Source organism: Mus caroli, chromosome X, assembly GCF_900094665.2.
Source record: "Mus caroli chromosome X, CAROLI_EIJ_v1.1, whole genome shotgun sequence".
NCBI classification, from domain to species: domain Eukaryota; kingdom Metazoa; phylum Chordata; class Mammalia; order Rodentia; family Muridae; genus Mus; species Mus caroli.
In genome coordinates, this window is record NC_034589.1 from 131,772,145 (window position 1) to 131,795,799 (window position 23,655).

Consider the following 23,655-nt stretch of genomic DNA (forward strand, 5'->3'; position numbering starts at 1 on the left):
GAGTGGGTGGGTGGGTGAGTGGGTGGGGGAGCGTGTTGGGGACTTTTGTGGTAGCATTGGAAATGTAAATGAAATATATACCCAATAAAAAAATGAAAAAAACTGAATTGGCTGTTTAGAGGTCATCAGCTTTTTCAACAAAATATAATAGGTGAATGCAGAATCTAAAACATAACATAGGAAACAAGGAAAAAGGAATGATGATCAGAAATAGGTAATGGCGAGAATAACAAAGCAGCTGAGAGTAAAAAAAAAAAAGGGATGAGCCTGAAGAAGATGAAGAGAGGCTCAGTGAGTGAAGTGCTTTCCACACAAGCATGAAGACAGGACTTCAGATCCCTACAATTCATATAAAAAGCAGATAGGGGTAGGGGTATGGTCCATCTGTAATCCTAGAACAGAGACAAGAGGGAGGGGCTACCAGGAGTAAACTCTCGAGCCAAATGAGTCAACCCAGTAACTTTTGGATCGAGTGTGTGACTCTCCTCAATATATATGGTGGAGAGTTCTCAAGGAAATCATTCAACTTCAAACTTCATCCTTTATTGTGTGTAAGCAAAAAGGTACAATGCACTCCCTCACACATATATATACATGAACATACACCACACACACACACACACCATAATTAAAGAAAAACAAACAAACAAGAACAAGGAAGTCTAAAAATTTGAAAGTGGATCTAGAATTATTTTGAACTCATCTGAAAATTGTACTTCTATTTATCTACCCAAAAGAACCAAAAACACGTGCCACACAAAGTCTTGTAGCCAAATACTCATAGTAGATTGCTGACAACAGGCAAATAGAGGAAAGAACTGACATGAACACCAACTGATGAAATGATAAACACGTGTGATATGCTGGATTGAAAGCTAATGGCCCCCATTGGCTCATTTATTGGCATGCTTAGTCCTTAGTGGTGAAGTGTTTAGAAAGATTAGGAGGTGTTTCCTTGTTGGAGTAGGTGTATGCTTGTTGGAGCACGAATGTTGCTGAGGTAGGCTTTGAAGCTTCAAATCTAATGCCACCAGGCAAGTGTCTTTTATCTTTTTCTGTCCCTTTCCATTTCCCTGCCCCCCCAACCAACTTCAGACCAGGAAATCACTCTCAGCTCTAGCACCATGTGTGCCCACCATGCTCCCTGTCACAATGATAATGGACTGAAACCATAAGCAAGTTCCTAATTAAATGATTGGTTATGCTGTGTCTTCACAGCAACAGAACAGTGACTAAAACGAGTAGTATGACCATGATGTTATTCATCCATAAAAAAAGTACTGAACCGTTGACACATACTATAACATAGCCCAAGATTTGAAAACATGCTAAGTGAAAGAAGCCATAAGTCAGTCCCCTTCCTGAATGAATTCATTACTGGGAACTCCAGAATACTCACAGCCACAGATTCATAAAGTAGATTAGTTCTTGATGGCAGCTGAGGGTTAGGGAGATGACAAGTAACTGTGTAATGTGTTTAAGGCTTCCCAACATTATAAATGTTCTTAATATTACTGAATTGCATGCTTTTGAATGATAATTTTTATGTTGTGTGAATTTTATTACAACATAAATAAATAAATAACTAAATAAATAAAATCCCTCTTATCTCCTTGCATTATTGTACAAACAAACAGAACTAAAAGGAGCAAAAGAGGCTTTCTTCTTTTGTTGCTATTAAAGCTGGAAGTCAAAGGCACAGCCATTTGATTAAATGTATGGGATGGGAGCAAAGAAACAAAATGCATGTAGTTAGTATTAAAATATGTAAAGATGGGTGCATAGTGGTCAAGGGATTTGTTCTCCTTCCTCTATAGTGTCAAAAGCCAAGGAGCCTATATCTACCTCATCTTACATAGTGCTTTCTGCTGGAGTATGGATTTATACAAAGTAAATCTGTATATATGTATGTTGAATAAGAGCTCCAGGGTTCTGGTTAGTACATCATGTTGTTCCAACAATAGGGTTGCAGATCCCTTTAGCTCCTTGGGTACTTTCTCTAGCTTCTCCATTGGGAGCCCTGTGATACATCCAATAGCTGACTGTGAACATCCACTCCTGTGTTTGCTAGGCCCCGGCATCGTCTCACAAGAGACAGCTATATTTGGGTCCTTTCAGCAAAATCTTGCTAGTGTATGCAATGGTGTCAGCGTTTAGAAGCTGATTATGGGACGGAATAACAGATTAGTGCAAAGGAGACATTTCCTTCATTTGTACATAAGATTTTGCACTACCAAGTGACAGAAATTCATTGCCAAATACATTGACTGAGTTGCACCAACAAGCCATGAAGGTCTATAATCTTGTTCCCAAACACTCTTCCTTTGTCTTGTCTCTGATTTGGTGACACATAATTTTTAAGGTGCTTATAATTGTGTGGGTTGTTCTCTTGTGCAGAACTTGGCAGCCTCAGACCTTCCTTATCCCCAATGTAGGACACTGTCACCATTTTATATGCTAAAGATTCTATTTTTGTAATATTGCTTAATTGAAAATGTAAGAAGCCCTTTAAGTTCCACTTGTATTTATTAGTATATTGCTTTATCAGTATTCCAGTTATAGATTTCATAACTCATGAGTTGTTTTCTCTAATCTTGATTTTTCTCAAATGCTCTGCAATTTTTCAATGTACAACTTGACAGAAACTGAAGTTTTTCAGAGTTACACTATTGTCTTATAGCAGAAATATCTGTGTTTGCAAGTTTATCCACAACTCAGCTATTGGTAAAAGACATGATATAGAGTTTCTAGCCTTCCCCTTACGAAAACAGTGCTTCACTAGGAAAGACTTATTGCCCCACCAGAAATTACAAAGATCAGGATTGAGGGAGGTAATACCACTATGTCTCTATCCCTAATAAAATCATGTCAAAGAGCCAAACTTCTTCACACCTAGCAGAAAGAAAACAGTGTGGATTAGGCAGCCAGTAACCAGATCAAATCAGCTATTTTGGCCATTTTATAACAACTCTTTAACAACCTAGGAATGCTGGAACACCTCCAAGGGAACACAAATTTATTAATTCTGAATAGCAAACTCTCATGGAATAAACATTAGGAATTCTTAGATAAAAAAATCATGGTTTAGGGTCCCGTTCAGTAAGTTCTTCTTTGAGTGACAAAAATTATGTATAAAAGCCAAGGGAAAGATTTTGTTCCCTATCCTTTCCTTACTACATTTTTACTCTAATAGAGAAGATAGGGAAATGCATTGCTACAGGCTTCTCAAGGACCACATACAGTCAGTCCTACTTAGGGATGAGGACAGGATCAATGACACCCATGACTCCTAGCGGTTTAAACTTTCCCCAGCCTTTGTGTAGCAGCAGCTTCTTTGGGCCAAGTAGAAGCCTGTGGTATGTGATCAAAAGAAGAAAACACTGATTATCTGTGCTTCATGGCAATCAGTATTTATTTTTTTTCTTTTTTACTGGAAATTCTGGAAAAGCAGTTTGCATACTCTGATATATATCTTTTGCAGGAGCTACAGGACACAGCCACACACAGGTAAGACCTTTGGGAAATTTGAGAGTAAATGGTCTCTAACAAAAGGTATGGGATCAACGAAACAACTGGAAATACACAATCCCTCTATCTTTTTTTTTTTTTTTTTTTTTTTTTTGGTTTTTTGAGACAGGGTTTCTCTGTATTGCCCCGGCTGTCCTGGAACTCACTGGCTGGCCAGGCTGGCCTCGAACTCAGACATCCACCTGCCTCTGCCTCCCAAGTGCTGGGATTAAAGGCGTGTGCCACCACCACCTGGCTCCCTCTATCTTTTTTAAAGCATGACACTTAGAACCCTTCCTCTAAGCTTGCCATTACCAAAATGAGTGCTCCCTTGTACTTCACAGTGCTGTTTGCCATTATGGAAAAAATCACTGTCTAAGATATAGAGCTTATATGTTTTCAGTCTATGGAACTCATTTATTCTTATTCTTTCTCCCTCCCCTCTCTCTTTCTATCAATAAATATAGCTTTTAAGTATAATTTTCTTTTTAAAACTGGCATACAACAAAAGATGGCCTAGTTGGCCATCACTGGAAAGAGAGGCCCATTGGACACACAAACTTTATATGCCCCAGTACAGGGGAACACCAGGGCCAAAAAATGGGAATGGTGGGTAGGGAAGTGGGGGGGGAGGGTATGGGGGACTTTTGGGATAGCATTGGAAATGTAATTGAGGAAAATACATAATAAAAAATATTTTTAAAAAACTGGCATACAAAATAACAGATTTCCCTGTGTCATTTTCATACATAGTTTTGGTTGGACAACTTCCTTCTTAGTCCTCTCCCATATCATTTTGTCTCCTCCCCCACTTGCATCCTTGGTCCCAGTATTACTTCCCCTACTATTTTTTTTTAAATATTTATTTATTTATTATATGTAAGTACACTGTAGCTGTCTTCAGACACTCCAGAAGAGGGCGCCAGATCTCGTTACGGATGGTTGTGAGCCACCATGTGGTTGCTGGGATTTGAACTCTGGACCTTCGGAAGTGCAGTCGGGTGCTCTTACCCACTGAGCCATCTCACCAGCCCCCCCCTACTATTTTTATATCACATATATGGTATAACCATCCCCACTGCTCTCCCTAGAAGCCTCTCCTCCCCACTATCATGGGGCCATTTCTAGTTTTCATTCATCTATATTTACTTACATTATGTAGATATGCATATACAACATCAGTAGCTATGATACACATATGAAAGAGAAAATATGGCATTTAACTTTCTGAGTCTGGGTTACTTCACTCACTGTAGTATCTTTTGCTTCCATCAAGCGTCCTGCATACTCTACAATTTTGTTTTCCTTTATGTGTGAACAAAATTCCATTATATATATGTACCACTTTTCCATTATCATTTCTCCTGCAGATGGATGCATAGGTTGATTCTATTTCCTAGATATTGTGAATAGAGCAATAGAATATATGCCTAGAGATGGTATAGCTGGATTATATAGTAATTTTTAGTTGTGGTGCTTTTTCTTTGATCAAACATTTCTGTGGCTCTGAAGGCATGAGTTTCTTCATGCCTAATAATCACTGAAGTGAAAATAATATAGAGGTGCCATCAAATTTACTGTCCTGTCTCATAGGAGGAATATGACACTCCATCTTACATGGGTGGGATGTTTATTTCTAGAAATATTCAGTCAAGAGACTAAAATGTCTATATAGTAGAACTGAGATCAACAGCTACATAGCAAAACTTTTATCAAACCCATTCTTTTCTGTTATGGTTTAAACCATTTACTTTTGTTTTGTTTAATAGAAAGAAAAGTTAACTGCTTGCACTCTAGTCCGATATGGCAGAGGAGAACTCATGAAAAATCCCTTGGTTCTTCCCAAATGAAGAACAAGGATGATGTGAAACTAAATAAAATAAAATAAGAATTTAAATGTAAAAAAACCCCATAGGAATAAGGTAAAATAGTTTGTAGAATCAGATGTACAAGAGTACAGTAATTATTGAGTGCTAAATCAAGTGGTCAGCTGGCAACTGGAACAACATACAGATAGGTGACATTAGCTAAAGTAGAATTACAGTCTGAAAATGGCTTCTGTGTGAAGCTGGTATTAGGGTTTGGTATCCCTGAAAGGCTGGTAACATTAGTGAATATGTTGCACTATTAAGATGGAGAAGAACCTTTAGAAAAAGGGGCATTTCCTTGAAGGAAATAGCGAGACCTTGATCTCCCTCCCTCCCTTAGCTCTTTGCTTCTCTCTCTCTCTCTCTCTCTCTCTCTCTCTCTCTCTCTCTCTCTCTCTCTCTCTCAACTTCATATGACCAAAAGCAACACAGCCAAATGACCCCGTACTGAAACCTCAGAAAAGGTGAGCCAAAATAAATCATGTTTTTTTCCTTTTCAGTTAATTTGGGTTTTCCCACATTTATTGTCATAACAATACAAATGATTGACATGGCTGAGGGCCAAGGTCACATGTTTTACATCTAAAAAGGCTCTAATATAATCCTGCCCACACTGTGTTGTTCTCCTAAAATACACTGATTACCCAAGGTTGGCAGTTGTAGTTGAGGTCCTATTTCAAGAACATTATGAAATAATAACACTCTACATTGAAACAAAAGTTTCCATCAAGGTAGGAGGTACCAAGTACCAAAATCCTAGGTTAGAGCTAAATGTGCAAAAAGGACTGAAATAACCATTCATGAAGGAAAAAAGATCTTGTTCAAGATAAAATTTAAAGGAGAATAGCTTTTAAGCAATATCTAGAAAAATAAGAAAAATTCATAACTAAGAAAAGATTTCAAGAAACTACAGAAAGGCTAGAATTTACATCTGAAAAAACACAAATATTTCTACTTAGAATGTAGTATAAGAACATTTCAAATACTTAAAACAACAAAACAGAAAGAGAATCAACCCCAAGAAATTATAACCCAGATTTTAAAATAACATGTCAATATTTTTAAATATAGTTTGAAAACTTGGAAGAAAATAAGATAAGTAAACAAAACCTAACAGATTGTCCAAATAATATGTCTGAAAGGAATTTATAAACTAGAGAATAGAATTGATGAAGTATCATTGTGGGAAATATGTGCAATGAAAAAAGTAAAGGAGACATTAGGAGGCACAGAGGACAAATTAAATGAGGTGCAAATGTTTACATCAAAGACAGTTTTATAGCACCAGGAAGGCTGAGGCAGAAGGATTAGGAGTTTAAGGCTAGTGTGGGATATATGAAACTTTATCTCAAAAAATAAATGAAGAATGGGGGGAGGTGTTCCAACAATGAGAAACAAGATATAGGGATGATTATTTTTATAAAACTGATAAATGACAAACATATTTCTCAGTCCTTAGGCTGAAAAAAATCTGAATAACAATCATACTGTTGGGCACAGTGGCACTCACCTTTAACCCTAGTACTTGACAGGCACAGGCAGGAAGATCTTTATGACTTTGAGGCCAGCCTCGTCTACATAGTGAGTTAGTTGCAGGACAGCCAGGGTTATTTAGAAAAAATTTGTCAACAAACAGCAACAACAACAACAACAACAACAAAAAGGAATCATACCAAGAAGGCTAAGGAAATATAAATTATACATAAACACATCTCAATTTATTCATCAAAGTAAAAGAGGTAATCTTTCAAAATGAAGGAAATAAAAGGACCTACAACAGAACTATAATCAAATAGTTCAATTTTATCCATAAACAGAAGAAGCCAGGAAGCCATTTAGAAATAACTTCAAAGTTGCTGAGAGAAATTGAGCATCCTAAAATTTTATACCCAGCCAAATTAGCATTAGAGAATGGCAACAACCTCATAAATTTTGCATATAAGGGTTAGAGAATTTAGGAACAACTATTCACAGAAAGACTTTGCATAATGAAGAAGAAATATTAACTTTTTTAGATGCAAACTGCAAGAGCAAGGAAAGGAAAAACGGTTTCTATGCACTATAAAATTAGCTTTTCAAGTCATTTTTTTCACCTTTTATCCCTCTGGAATTTTTGAAATCAATTCTCTTGACATTTTCCTCTTCTGTTAGAATAACTGCTAGCCCCTATTTACCATTGTTTTGTTAATAATCGTTTTCTACCATTGACCCACAATTTATGAAGCTTTTGTTTAGATAAGTTCTTATGACATTAGACCACTTTGTGATATGCCTTGGAGATATTTTATAGTGATTTGATAGGCTATTTGGCATACTAAAGAAAGGATCAGAAATACTGTTCTCTCTCATTTACCAATGCTTCTTACAATCCAAGGAGAAGCAAATGAACAATTTCAAACCAGCATGCTTTTGTAGGAATTTACCCTGAAAACCAACTTTCAGATTGGTCATTTCCTCATGTCTTGATGCATATACTATCATCATCAACTTTCGATCTGCATGCGATATTTTGTCACGAGAAAATTAATGTCTTTGTTTATTGGAATGTATTTACTAGGACATGAGGGTGTACTTTATAGAGGAATATCAATAAAGCAATGGATTATTTATAAAGGAATTTACTTCTGTACGCAGTAAATCTAAAACCTGCAATTAATTTTGAAGAGTTCTCTGACTCCCTACAGTCTACTCAGGAACCTTCGTCTCATCGGTTTCCTTCCTCAGCACAATGAATAGAACTAGAGGGTAGCAAGGCTTTCACTTTGCAGATCTCAAGACTATTAGTGAATCTCTCCATGGTTCTAAGACTCTGGTGCAGGAACCAGGCCCTAGTCACATCAAAAGAAAGTGTAATTGAGGAGACCTCTACTTCAGGAAAACGCCCTTACCATACACTGAAATCAGGCTTCCTAACAACATTGTGAAAAGGTTTCTAGCTGGTTATCCCCAGACTTGCCCTTAACAATGTGTACCTAATAACAACTGTGTAGTGTGGAGGAGGTGACTGTTCGGCAGGCAGGCAGCTTTATACTGTCATAAACCTTACTGGTTCAGTTCCTTTGATTTATGAACTGCTCCTCATCATTTTGAAGCTATGCTCCGATGCAATTCCAGAACTAATTGTATAGGACACGTGCCACAACTCCCCTGTTACCTACTGCCCATGGCAGGAAGAGGCTGTTTATAGTTATAATTCATTTCTCCCCTTTCATTCCCTTTCAAATGATTAAAAGCCCAATGAAAATCTGTTACCGGGTACACAATAACATATTAGAACCTAGAATGCGTCCCATTTGGGCTATAAAGTGTATTTAGGGGGCCAGTTTAAGTTGTCTAAAATGTTCTAATTTTATTTCTGACTGGAAGTTTAACTTCTGGGGGAGTTTAGAAAGATTAGTTGGATCAGGCAAAGACAGAAAACAGAAAGTCACAGATTGGAGAAACAGAGGCAAACTGGATTACCTGGGCAGCGGGGGCAACACAGATGAGGAATATGCACGGGTGAAAGGCAATGAAGACTTGGACATCTGACACGGCTGCAAAGCACATTCCCATTCTGAAAAAGAGAAGGCAAAGGGAGTGAGAGAAAAAAATATGTCTTTCAAAGGTCACTGGGATTATGCCAGTTTGGGAAACAGTCATGCAGGGACTCACCCAGACAGTGAATAATGTATTCCCAAGAGTCTGAATGCAATCAGCTTTCTTTTTATTGTTTTTTTTTTTAATCCTTTTCCAACTCCTAGCACCTCTGCTGGGTTGATTGGAAGCATATCAGCACACCTTTTATGAGGCTGGGTTCAACGTAGACCCAGGTTTCAGGCCTCCTATATTGAATAATAAATATGGGAGACTTCCTCTGGCCTCCCATAGAACTCTCTGTGATATTTCTACCCTTCCCAGTTCTAGCTACATGGATTTTCCAAGAGCCTATTCTGATTTCATAACCACCTGCCTGATGCCATAGAAGAGAAAGGGTGGTGAGTAACAGGTCCCTCGAGAGCTGCTTCCCAGCCCTGTACAGAGACATCCCTGGCATGTGAGTCCTTGCATTCAGCTTTGCCTTGGTTCCTTAGGCTTCATGACTCCTCTCCTCATTTCCCTTTTCAGTCAACATTGGTTTCCGAGAACAAGCAAGAACTAGAAATTGAGCTGATCAGCTAGTATGTCTGGATGAGGCAACTTGGTCCCTGTATGACTTAGTGATACATGATCCCCAACTCTGACAGCTCTCACTCATTGCTAGAACAAAGAAAGCTTTGGAAATGCATTTTACATTTACATTTACATATCCCATCCATAATTCATCTGAAGGGAGGGTGACTTGCATCTGTCAGGCTGTTACAGGGTAAAGGGTGGTGAAGTGCACAGAGAAAGAATATGCCTAGTGTGTGAGCTGTTGGCATCGGGATCATGTTAACATTTTCACTGCCTTGTGGACTTCAAAGCCTCAGCCCCCAAGGGCTAGCTGTCCATCTCCAATGTACTGAGTCAAGAATCTGACAAAATAATGCCATACCAGGCAGTTAATCAGCCCCCAGATTCTCTATTTAATACAAGCCCTAGCCATTTAAAGAGGCAGGCTTCTTTTATGCAGACTGGAATCACCTTACTACAATTATTTTTTCTCATGTGCATTTTAGAATAAAGTTTTATAATACTGCATTTGGAAATAGTAGAGAGGCTCTTAATGCACCACATTCCTCAGGGCCAGGTAGTAGCATCTGAAGAAGAGCTTTCAGACGCACATCAGAAAGCATGGTTCCTGGTTGAGAAGAAAACTCAATCCTTAATGCTGTATACTGAATTTATTTCTACATTCTAGAGATGAATAAGAGCACTGATAACTGTAATGATAATGATGGCAGTACACATTAACATTGATTACTCATACATTGTTTTAGATGAATTAGTGTATTTAATTCTCAGCACAACATATGAAATAAGTAATATCATTATGTCTTGTTTTGAGACAGGTAGACTCAAATTCATAATCCTTTTGACTCGGCTTCCTGGATGCTGAAATCCACAGGCCTGCTACCTGACACTAAGCTATCCTGTTTGAAAGAGGAAATTGAAGGACCCTCACAGAGGTTATAGGTAAATTACCCAACATACCATGTACTATAGGTGGCTTCCTTTAGAATCTGAAAATTAGTCTACTGCAAAGTTAAAACTCCACAAGCCCTGGATACCTCCTGCTCTTATAATAGATGGAAGATGCCTTATACAAGATAAAAATTTGGAGAGTCCAAAGATCTGTTCAAATGGCAAAAAGAACAAGCTTCAATGACTGTCTGCTCTAGCTAGCCACAGAAAAGGAGTTACATGCAGCCTTAAGAAACTAGTTCATACTATGCATTCAGAATTCTCAGTTCTTAAAGACGATGATGAGGCTTTCCTTCCCAATAGGCTTAATGCTGTGGTTTCAATTCAAGGAAATAACCATGTTTGGAGATAATATTTGTTGCCACACCTGGGGTTGCTTCTACTATCATCTAGAAAAAAAAGATCAATTTTTCTACTATCTGATTCTCCTACTTTCTCCTATTATGTCCTATATAATTAGCCTAAAAGCTCATAGAAATTTATAGTAAATATTTACAGATCTTAAGGAAAACAAACCAAACTTTAACAGAAAATAAATCAGGAGAGATACTCTTTCCAATCTAGCCTCTATCCCCTGTGCCCCTTTCTTTAATGTGGACCTTGAATTTGCTATCTAATCAAGAATTTTTTTTATCACGTGTTACTGATTCTCCTACCTGTACCTCATGTGCCATGTCACCTGAGTGCTTAACAATATTTCTTATGACTGTAATCACCTAGGCTATCTGGCCAAATGAGCATTGATTAACCTCCCCATGTGCTAAGGAGTGAAGAAAGAAATCTCATGTCATAAAGCAATGTAGTACCTCTGAGCAGATGCAGTTCACACAGTAAACCAGTCCATATGGTTCCAGGTAGGGATGCCATTTCTCACCCACTCTATACTTCTTGTCTTGAAACACGCAATATGTCTCTGAGTCTATTATGGGCGAGGGCGGGGAGAGAAGAACACAGTGTTATAAAATACAGGCCAAGTTATGTAATTCAGACAATCCTGGGTTCTACCCATTGTACTTTGTACATCAAAGGAAGAGTCATTGCATTTGTAGAGCACTTACTGCTGGTTCAGTGTTTTGTGTATTTTTTCTTACCTCATTTTTGCAATAACTCATAAAGGGAATATGACTATCAATCTTATTTTATGAATAAAAGAAGTCAAGAGACATAGTACTAGCAGGCAGCTGAGATGATACTCAAACCCAGGTTGATCTGATAGTGGAGCTCTAAATCTTACTTACAGCTCTGTTATAATAGCAATACAAGAAAACCTATCACTGGCCTTTTGGTTTCTAAAAAGGACATACTTCCTTTCCAAAGGTAAAATAATGAACACTTTGCTTCCATTTAACATACAGATTTTCTTGAGCATGAACAATCTTCAGTTTGCTCAAATCGTAACTTCATTTTGTTGGAATATTTTTTATAGGGCTGGAGATATTCCTTAAAAGTTAAGAGTACTTCCTGTCTTCCAGAGAACCTGGATTCAATTCATTGCACCAATGTGCAGCATAAAAACATCCATAATGCCAGTTCCAGACAATCTGGTGTCTTTTTCTGGCCTCTGCAGGCAATAGCACAGATACAGACAAAATATCATATATATATATATATATATATATATATATTACATATATTTAATTTTATGAGTGTGGGTACTTTGCCTATATACATATCTGTTTACTACATGCGTGTCAGTGCCCATAGAAGCCAGAAAAGGGCATTGAATCTCCTGGAATTGGAGATATAGCTGTTTGTGTTAAGCCATGTTGAGGTTCTGAACAGAGTCTGTCTGGGTCTTTTGCAAGAGCAACAAGTGTTCTTAACTACCGAGTCATCTCTCTTGCCCCTAAAACTTTTTATAGTTAAAATTTGCATTACACTGCAGGATGTTTGAGCATATTCCATATTACTTGTCATGTAATACATGTATTTGTTATTTAAAAAGTAGACATTTATTGTTTATATTCAGTCCATCACATATTCTTGCACATATATATATATATATATATATATATATATATATATATATATATATATATATATATATATATATATATATATATATATCTCCAAAGATTTCCACATCTCATTATAGAGATGCTCATCCACATACATTGTTTCTTTATTCATAATGGTCATAAATTGAATACACCCTAGACGTCCATCAACTAATGAAAAGAAAATAAAAATCTAGTACTTTACACAATGGAATATTATTCAGCTGTTAAGAAAAATGAAATTATGAAATTGCAGGTAAATTAATGGAGCTAGAACCAATAATCCTGAATGAGGCAACCTACACCCAGACAACACTGAATATTTTCTCTTATATGTGGAAGTTAGCATTCAAGCTTTATGTATATGTGCTTTATTTAGAATAACCGAAGTGATTTTGTGGTTAGTAAGGGACCTGGTGGTAGGAAAAAGGGGAAATAAAATATGGTGCTATAAAGGAAATGATGGGGAAACTGGAATAGACTAGAAGGACTATTATAGGGAGGGGGATGGGCGGGCAGGACTTTGAAGAGGGACAGTGAGTGCCTCATTGGGAGACAATGCCTCAACTAGACTTCTTATACTAACAAGTAAAGGCTTCAACACCAGGAATAGATTATACATTGTTGATTTGTTAGTCAAAGGAAAGCCATAGACCCTTGCAAACACCACAGACCAAGGCTACAGGTTGCTCGCCACAACTTGACAGTAAGGCCTTATTGCTGAAGACACCACACACCTATGTAATCCAACATAGAAAATACAAGTGGGTACCCAACGATAAGCATCATCCCTACTGACTAGTGTTCATGGTGCTGGAAAGTATTATGTGTGTTACCAGAGGAGAAAAATAATCATCAATATTACTCAGTTATGAATCATATGACCTACAAAACCAATTCACATGCAAGTAATACTGGTGTAAATTAAATCTAATAGGGTGTTAAAAGGATAATAATTTATGAGCAAGTGGAGCTTTATTGAAAATTGACAGCTAGTTCCTCTTTCATAGTTCAATCAATATAATTCACTATGTTTACTAATGGGGGGGGGGTGATGCACATATCATTTTTGCAATCGATGTAGAACCTGAGTTTGACAAAATGCTACATTCACCCATGGCTGAAACTCTTAGAAACCTGGGAAAAAAATCTTCAACCTTATACATGGTATCAAAGAACAAAAACAACAACAACAACAACAAAAATTTGGCTGACATTATACTCCCTTCATGGCAAAGGACTGATTTTTCCCCATTACTGAGAATTATATGATGATGTTGTCTGTTTTTATTTTCAATGTTAGCATGGGAAAGCAGGTCCAAAAAGTTTTATATATCACAAAGCAAAAATTAAAGTGTTTACAAAGTGTCATTGTTTTCTAAAAAGAAAACTCACCAATCTATTAAAATGTTATTATGAATGGTTAATAGAATTTAGCAAGATCGTAGGATTCAAGACCAACCATATTTACATATTCTATAATAAACAAAGAGAAACTGAAGTATGACTGGGTATGGCAGATCATTCCTTACACATGGGAAACAAAGGCAGGAGGGCTGAAGAGATTTCACTTCCAGCCCATAGTACAAATTGATACGCTGCCTCAAAAAAGATATGAAAGCAAATGAGTTCCAATTAGTACATACAGTGTTTACAATAGCTTCTCTCAAATATGAGCCTTTGGAAGTACACATCTAGAAAAACATAGGCAAAGTTTGCACCAAGAAAACCATAATGTAGAAAAAGAAAGCTATAATGCATTGCTAGGAGGGACCAATGAAGGCCTATAAGTCAGACACATTAATAATATTTGTAGGTTGGAAGATAAAGACATTTTAAGATGTCATTTCTCTCCAAAGCAGATAATAGCGTCCATGCAGAGGCAAGTGGATCCCTAGCAGTTCAAGGCCAATCTGGTCTACATAGTAAATTTGAGGCTAGCATGGACTTTATAGTAAAATATTGTCTCAAATAAAAAGACACAAGTATCAGCAGGATATTTTATCTTAAAAAGATGGGAACCTAATAATACATTTTTATTGAAAGTAAAAAAAGTAGAAGAACCAAAATAATTTTGAAAAAGAAAGATGTTATAGTTTTCAGTATATATAGTATCAGCTAAAGGTTAGGTAAACAAACTAACAGAATACCTAAATTGATTAAACAAAGATACAAAGTCAGTTCTATAAAGAAACAATAGTGTTTTAAACAAATTCAACAAACAAGATAGAGCCATTTAAGTACTCCTGTGCAATATTTAAAGTTAGCCTTTTGCCATTTCTAGTAACACATACAAAAATGAAGTTTAAAAAACATGCCCATAATCCCAGTAACAGAAAGGCTAATGCAGTGGGGGGGGTGTGGTGGGGGGATGCCCTGGCTTTAAGACCAGTGTAGGCAACATAGCAAGACCCTGTCTTAAGATGGGTAGGTACGAATGAAGAGGAATAATTAAAGAAGGAGAAGATATGATCTCAATATAGGCCATAGCAAAGATGTCGAAAACACACTGTAGAAAAGATAATATCTTCAACACATGGCGCTGGGAAATCTGTTGGTTCACATTCAGGAGAACAAAACTTGATCTGTATCTATCAGCCTGCACAAAAATGATTGACAAATGAATCAAAAACCTTAATGAGGAACCTCAAGTGATGAAACCGATGGAAGAAAGCATAGGCAGTTCCCTACATGATATAGGTGTAGGAAAGACAGAAAGAAAGTGAATCCAGACAGAAGATGAGGTGAGGAAGAACTGGGAGGAGTACATGGAGAAGGAACTGTAATCTGGATGGTGTTAAAAGACTCTATCTTCAGGGGCTGGTTCAATAGTTAAGAGCATTGGCTGCTCTTCCAGAGGTCCTGAGTTCAATTCCCAGCAACCACATGGTGGCTCACAGCCATCTTTAATGGTTTCTTCTTCCTCTCCTCTCCTCTCTTCTCTTCTCTTCTCTTCTCTTCTCTTCTCTTCTCTTCTCTTCTCTTCTCTTCTCTTCTCTTCTCTTCTCTTTGCTTCTCTTTTCTTGGATATTTTCTTTATTTACATTTCAAATGTTTTCCCCCTCCAGAAACCCCCTATCCCATCCCCCTTCCCTCTGCTTCTATGAGGGTGCTCCCCCCCACCCAGTCCCACCTCCCCACCCTGGCATTCCCCTACACTGGGGCATAGAGCCTTCACAGGACCAAGAGCCTCTCCTCCCACTGATGCCCTACAAGGCCATCCTCTGCTACATATGCGGTTGGAGCCATGAGTCCCTCTTTGGTTGGTGGTTTAGTTCCTGGGAGTTCCAGGGAGGGGGGTCTGGTTGGTTGATATTGTTGTTCTTCATAAGTGGTTGCGAACCCTTTCAGCTCCTTCAGTCCTTTCTCTAACTCTCCACTGGGGCCATCCAGAGACTGCCCCACTTGGGGATCCATCCCATATACAACCACCAAACCCAGACACTATTGCAGATGCCAAGAAGTGCTTGCTGACAGGAGCCTAATATAGCTGTATCCTGAGAGGCTCTATCAGAGCCTGACAAATACAGAGGCAGTTGCTCGCAGTCAACCATTGGACTGAGCACAGGGTCCCCAATGCACTCTTCTGACAGGCAGATTTATATGCAGATAGAGCACTCATATATTAAACAAATAAATAAAAGATTTTTAAAAATCTATTTTCAATAAAAGGGAAAAAGAAGGAATTATAGTAAAGAACAATAAAAAAGATAAACATGAAGCATTTGGGGTAATAGAGTCAGTTTATACCTTGATTACAGTGTTTTCTATGGACAGAATGCATTTCTAAAAATTGTTCTAAAAGAAGGAGACATTTTACCCCATGAAACTTGTATATTAGTTTTAAAAAAAGTAATAAAAACAACAGAAAAGAAAAAACTCACATGGAATATTTCAACCAGAAATTAAACTCTTTCTACTTTCTGATAATATCACTCCAAATTTTTCTTTTTAAAATGTGTTTTTATCTTTTAGAGCAATTTTAGGTTTAAAAATAATTAGCAGTAGGTACAAATCCTTTCCATCTACGTTTTCACTTGCTCATATTATTAACATCTTGCAATCTTGCATCAACTTGGTTCATTTTCCTGATGAACCAATGTTGAGTTGTTAATATTAACCGAAGTATATGTGCAGGATCTGAATTACAGTCCACTCTTTGTAACCTGCAGTGCCATGTTTTTCTTTTCTTTCTTTTTTTTTTTTTACAACTGGATGCTATATATTACAATAACAAATAGACATGCTTTACTGCCCTGAAATTCTCCTCTGCTCTGATTTTTATCTTTCTGTTGGACTTTTTCCTCACTCTATAGTTTTACCTTTTTCAGAATGTCACTGTGTTGGTAACATCAGATATATGACCTTTTAAAGTTAGCTTCATTCATTTGGCTATATGCATTTAAGGTTTCTACATGTGTTTTCATGGTATTATTAAATCGTTCACTTATTTTTATGATCATATATCTCAAACATCAATAATACATTTTATAGCTACACTTAAACTTGTTCAACTACTCCCCTACTAAGGGAAAACTTGGCTACTTTATTTTATTTTAGAAGTTGTGAATAAAAATTCCATAGCACTTGCATACAGGTCTTGGTGTAGACATACCTTTTCATCTCTGGTGAGATGATGCCGGGGCCTAGCAAACACAGGAGTGGATGCTCACAGTCAGCTATTGGATGTATCACAGGGCTCCCAATGGAGAAGCTAGAGAAAGTACCCAAGGAGCTAAAGGGATCTGCAACCCTATTGTTGGAACAACATGATGTACTAACCAGAACCCCGGAGCTTCTGTCTCTAGCTGCATATGTATCAAAAGATGGCCTAGTTGGCCATCACTGGAAAGAGAGGCCCATTGGACTTGCAAACTTTATATGCCCCAATATAGGAGAATGCCAGGGCCAAAAGAATGGGAATGGGTGGGTAGGGAAGTGGGGGGTGCTATGGGGGACTTTTGGGATAGCATTGGAAATGTAATTGAGGAAAATATGTAATAAAAATATTAAAAATTTAAAAAAAAGTATCAGTAACAAAACAGTTCCTGGGGCAGGTGGCAAGGTTATGTTTGGCTTTGAAAAAAAAAATGGTAAATTTCCTTTACCATTTTTGCAGGCCCACAGTGTTAGGGTCTCTGGCAATTTGACATAAGCTCATCAACTGAGAAGAGGTAATTTCAGTTCAGAAAATATCCCCATCAAATTGGCCAATAGACAACGCTGTGGGAGCATTTTCTTAATTGGCGATTGATGGAGAGGTACTCAGCACACTGTGGGCATGCCACAGGGAAGGTGGTCCTTGAAGTATAAGAAATGAAACAGACCAAATTGGGGAAAGCAAGCCAGCAAGCAGCATTCCTTCAGGTCCTCTACAGGAGTTACTGATCCCAGGTCCTTGGCCTGGTTGAGCTCAGTAATGAACTGTTACCTGGAAGCACAAGATGAAATAAACCTTTTCTTTCCCAGTTGCATTTGACCATGGTCTTAATCACCACAACAGAAACCTACCTAAGACAGAAACTGGTATGAGGATTGTGGCTTGTTGCTGTGACAGAACTATGTTGTTTTGTGAAGAATTATGAAAGATATTGGGATTTGGGGGGCTGGAAAACCCCTTGGGTCTTCAAAGCTTAATGGGAGTTCGGGTGATAAGAACATGGAATGAAATGCAGATGATGGAGATCTGGCTTGAGAAGTTTGAGGAGGAAGCAAAGACTATCAGGGCTAGTTTTTGCACCATTTTGAATTAAGAATCTGTGGTTCTGGTCAGCTGGAACAAAAGAATCATCTGTGATGAATAGGAGACTCCCCCACTGAAGAAAAGCCTTCACTAAAATGGGACAATTGATATTGGTTAGCTGGGTCTCAGAAATCAATTGTGATTAAGAAAAAACACCATCAATGAGGTGCTATCTTCTGACAGGATTTTTCTCTAGGTCAGCACAGAGAAACTATGGCACAGGGTGGCCACGGCTGCATCTCATGCTGGCAGTGAGGATTAGTAATGTCACATAGGAAATGCTGATTTTGAAGCCATAAATGGATCATGGGGAGCAGCTGAGGTTTGACACTGTATGGCAGGGATAGAGAGCAAGAAGAGAGGTTTGGAGAGACTATTAGAGAAGGTGCCTCAGTTGCAGTGGGGACTCTAGCATATTGTAGGTGCCAGTACAGTGTGACAACTGCCAAGGGCAGCGACTGTGACATAAAGACAGTCTGATCCTCTGAGGTGAATTATGTGTGCCACGGATGTCTTATCACAGCAACAGAAACAAAGCTAGTATGCCCCACCCAAAAATGAAAAAGTTTCTGTTCTTCCACATCTCAACAAGCACTTAATATCCTCAATGTTTGCCAATTCTAAAAAGAGCACAGCAATATCTTTAAAAATATCAATACAATGTATTTCTTCAAACAGGTTGTAAGTATGCATCCCTGTATAGCTTGTAACTCTATGCAGACCATGTTAGCCTTGAACTCAAACAGATCTGCCGGCCTCTGCCTCCCAACTGCTTGGATTGAGGGTATGAGACACCATGCTCAGTCACAAACATTTATTTTGTGCGTTTTCTTTTTAATTTAAGATTTATTTAAATATTTGATGTATATGAGTACACTGTCTTCAGACACACCAGAAGGGGGCATCAGATCCTATTACAGATGGTTGTGAGCCACCATGTGTTTGCTGGGAATTGAACTCAGGACCTCTGGAAGAGCCAGTGTTCTTAACTTCTGAGCCATTTCTCCAGCCCCTATTCTGTTATTTCCTTTATGGCAAGCAATTTGAACCTTTCTTCATTTGCCACCAGCATATCTTTCTTAGTGTATTTTGCCCACATATTAATTGGATTGTTCCTGTTCTTCTCGACTTCTAGAGTTGGCTGCATATTTTGACTACAAATGCATTGTAGAGACACAGATATTGCACCGTCATTCCATTCTGTACTAATGCTTTCCTCCCAGGAAAATATTTTACCCTAAAAGCAGTCCAACTTATCAATTTTTTTTCAGAACATGCTTTAGGAGCAGTGTCAAATGAACTGTTACCAAATATAATTTCTCCCAGACTTTCTGCTCTACTATCTTCTAGAACTTTTATGAAGGTCACATTTTATTTGTGAAAAGATAGCCTCTTTCAATACTGTTAGTTATTCAAGATCGCTTGCCTTTCATGTAAACTTACACATGAGGTTAGAACTGGTATCTGAGGCTATTGAGAACTATGTAAGATCCATGGCTCAATTAATTAACTTATTTACTCGGGATATATGAAGTCAATTGTTCAAACACTATCTATTGAAAAGACTATCCCCAATTTCATTTACAACTTTCCTTCTTTGTTGAAAGTTTCCTGACAAACAATGTTTGTGCGGTTCTATTTCTGGGCTTCCTGCTGTGTTTATTGATCTATTTATTGTTCCCTTAACCAGCTTATACAATAGGTCTTGAATCACATAATATCCGTTCCATGACATCATTACTTCTCAGTATTTTTTGTTGGTTTTTATCTTTTACTTTTTCATACAAACTTGACTCACAAAAAGATTTGTTATGATTTTTAATGCTATTGATTGACAGATTAAATTGTGAAAAACCAATACTAACAATCTTTAACACTTCAACCCAGTATCATGGACTCTCCAATTATTTATTTTGGTTTTAACATCATTAAAGCCTTATAATTTGCATTATATCCCATGATGAGAATATTGCTATGACATCGAATATTCTCCCATACTTTATGCCTAGGAACAATAATCTATATCAAAATATAGTTTAACCTTAACATAAACCAATTCCCTATTTGGCCAATTCCACTCTTGCCATTTCTAGTTTTTAAAGTTTTATGAGAAAACTTCCTACACTGCTTGTTTTCTTAATATAATTTCTAAGAAGCAGAGTTCTTGGGTCAAAAGTTTGGCATATTTTTAAATTCTTGACCTATATTGCCAAACGTTCTCCCAGAAAGGCTATATTAAACTTTGTCCCTACTATCAGTTGGTAAAAATGACCAGCAACGGATAGCCTAACATCTTCGAATGCTGGCAATTCTATAGGGAATAATGAACCTAGTATTTTGTTTGAATTATCAGTAAGATTTAGTATGTATTAATTTTAAGTAATCATTTTTTTGTTTTTTATGGGATTGCCATTTTCCCCTAACAATTTACACTAAAGTATATTTCCTGAGTAAGAATGTGTATTCAGGAGCATGCTTTCACTGAAAGGACACAGGAAACCAAAAAAATATATAGTTTTCAGGCATAATATGTGTGGTTTTTAGGCAAGTCTCGAAATACAACTTTCTTATACAGACACAACTTAGAAATATTTCAGTAATCCCATATTCTGTAAATATTGAGAAATGGTCATGAATTTTACAATACCTATATCTAAATGAGGCATATTTCCCCACCTTCTTGTTAGTGACAAGAAAATAACTATTTTGTTAATAAATTTAGTCACACTGACAACCAAGTGATTTACATTCTACATATAAAACTTACTTCACCGTTTCAGAAATAACTGGCATACCTGAAAACAAATTCATGAACATGACGCCTTTAAGGAGCATTATTAGTTTTGTACAGCAATATGTATTTGGGGCTACATTGCTTGAAAGCACTTAGAAGCCATGGTTTACATAAAAATACGCCCTGTATTATTGTTCTCTCAGGTGGCTTAGTGTACTGTATGATTGATATCAGATCTACCTGTTTAAAATATCAAGTTAGCTGAATTTTTGCTACCAGCTGTGATCTGTATGATTTATCTCTGTCTTACTTGATAAACAAATGGGATAACAGAAAATTAAGACCTTTGGAATATTGAACAAGCACTAAAATAAAATAAGTTACCCAAATATGAGTCCTAAATGAATTACACATTAAAATAATCTTATATTCCAAATGGGTCGCTGAGATGGCCCAGTGGGGAAAGGCACCTGCTGCTAAGCCTAATGACCAGAGATCAATCCTATGATGTGCATGATGGAAAAACAGGCTTCTAGGAGTGTGATTCTGGCTTCCGTTTATGCCAAGCCACAGCACAAATTAAAAAAAAAAATACATGTAAAGATGTAACATTCAAAAATACATAGATGGCAATGCTTCAATTTGAACTTCTGTGTCTATATAGGCAACAAAACAAAGTTTAGAACAGTGCTCTGGAGCTAAAGCAATCTTGTTTGGAAAACAAAATTTACCCAAAATTTAAGTTCCCTTTTTCTTTTCTTAAATCTAAAAATCATAAGCTACAATTTGCTAAACGCATGAAACTCAAGAAGAACTTTGCCCCTTCTAGAACTGGGAACAAAACAAAACACCCATGGAAGGAGTTACAGAGACAAAGTTTGGAGCTGTGACGAAAGGATGGACCATCTAGAGACTGCCATATCCGGGGATCCATCCCATAATCAGCTTCCAAACGCTGACACCATTGCATACACTAGCAAGATTTTGCTGAAAGAACCCAGATATAGCTGTCTCTTGTGAGACTATGCCGGGGCCTAGCAAACACAGAAGTGGATGCTCACAGTCAGCTATTGGATGTATCACAGGGCCCCCAATGGAGGAGCTAGAGAAAATACCCAAGGAGCTAAAGGGATCTGCAACCCTATAGGTGGAACAACATTATGAACTAACCAGTAGCCCGGAGCTCTTGACTCTAGCTGCATATGTATCAAAAGATGGCCTAGTCGGCCATCACTGGAAAGAGAGACTTGCAAACTTTATATGCCCCAGTACAGGGGAACGCCAGGGCCAAAAAGTGGGAGTGGGGGGGGAGGGGCGTAGGGGGGGAGGGTATGGGGGACTTTTGGGATAGCATTGGAAATGTAAATGAGGAAAATACCTAATTAAAAAAAATCTAAAAATCATTATCCCATATGCTCACATCTCATGGAAACCACATTATACTGCCTTCCAAACTGCATTATTTAGGAATGCAGAAACCTTACTCAAAACACCACTGCTGACAGAAAACCAATCCTAATGCAAATATAATGGTATTACATCACATATGCTGGTCTTATATCAATGATATATTTAGCTTATTATGCCAATGAGATCCTTAATGATGCAGAAGATAGGGAGCAGGGCCAGGCAAGGAACTAAACTAACATTGGTGCTATTAAATAATGTTCCAAAAATCATTGACATTTATATTTTTCAAGCATATAATAAAATTAAACATAAGAGTCATTAAGAAATATTTTAACATTTCTCAAAAATCTAGGGGTTTTCACAATTATAAACGTTTCTTTATGGGCACACTGAACCATTATCAACTTCCCAAACTAATGTAAATTTAATTTCAACATATGCTTGTAAGTTTGGACTTTAAATAGTTTTGACATTACCCAGGAAAGAATTTAATGAGCTACAATGTATAATCAAACACACCTAAAAACCCAGTATATCTTCTTGGATAAGAAGCACCAATGAGCTGATTTTGTTGAAATGAAGATGTTACACTAATCTCTGTGAAGAAGTAAAGTATAGCAATCCAGAGGCAATAAATATCTGAGAGACATGCACTGGAGAACTTATGACTGACTGCTAACCACTGGTATCTGAGAGTCCCAAAAGAATTCAACTACATGTGAAATGGACCTTCAACCTGCATCATTATAGTTATTTTTCAAATAGCTCAGCTGGCCTTAATTGGAAGTAGAAATGCCTGCTACTTTAATGACCCCTGTTAATAGGATGCAATACAGAATGTAAACAGCCAGAGACACACATCTGTGTCATCAGTGCTCTGCACTTCTCCCAAGATTAGGTCAAAGGGTCAATAAGGCTCCCCCTAGTCCAAAACCAAGATGACATTCCCATGAACTGTGTTTGATAACAGCTCTTACTGTAGACACATCACTATGTCAGCATTACAATAATATTTATTCTACTATAACACATACGGTCAGTGAAAAAGCAAAAATGAATCTTTGCTCTGAGTTATGTGGAGTGAACATACCAAGTAAACAAATTCCTTTTTATTAATTTCTTTTAAAAGCTCCTAGAACAGCAAAGGGGGAAAGAAAAGCATAAGAATTTTCCCTCTGTTCATTTATCAAAGTTGAAGCATAATATTGGAAGGGCAACATTCAGTAATTACATAACTTGTGTCTTATTTCCTTCACATGACGTTTTAGAGTTGAAGTTTCTCTCCCATCC

The 23,655-nt window shown here is 37.4% G+C and overlaps 1 protein-coding gene across 2 annotated transcripts in view; it reads right to left on the reverse strand.

Annotated features, from left to right (window-relative positions):
• The window catches only part of Chrdl1 (chordin like 1), a 105,370-nt gene that overhangs the window by 69,866 nt on the left and 11,849 nt on the right, over nucleotides 1-23,655 (reverse strand). For both annotated transcript variants that reach the window (XM_029472938.1, XM_021153494.1), the window contains exons 3-4: nucleotides 11,288-11,400; nucleotides 8,838-8,931 (exon numbers count right to left, since the gene is read on the reverse strand). In XM_029472938.1, the coding sequence (XP_029328798.1) occupies nucleotides 8,838-8,931; nucleotides 11,288-11,400 (207 nt within the window). The remainder of the gene's footprint in view (nucleotides 1-8,837; nucleotides 8,932-11,287; nucleotides 11,401-23,655) is intronic.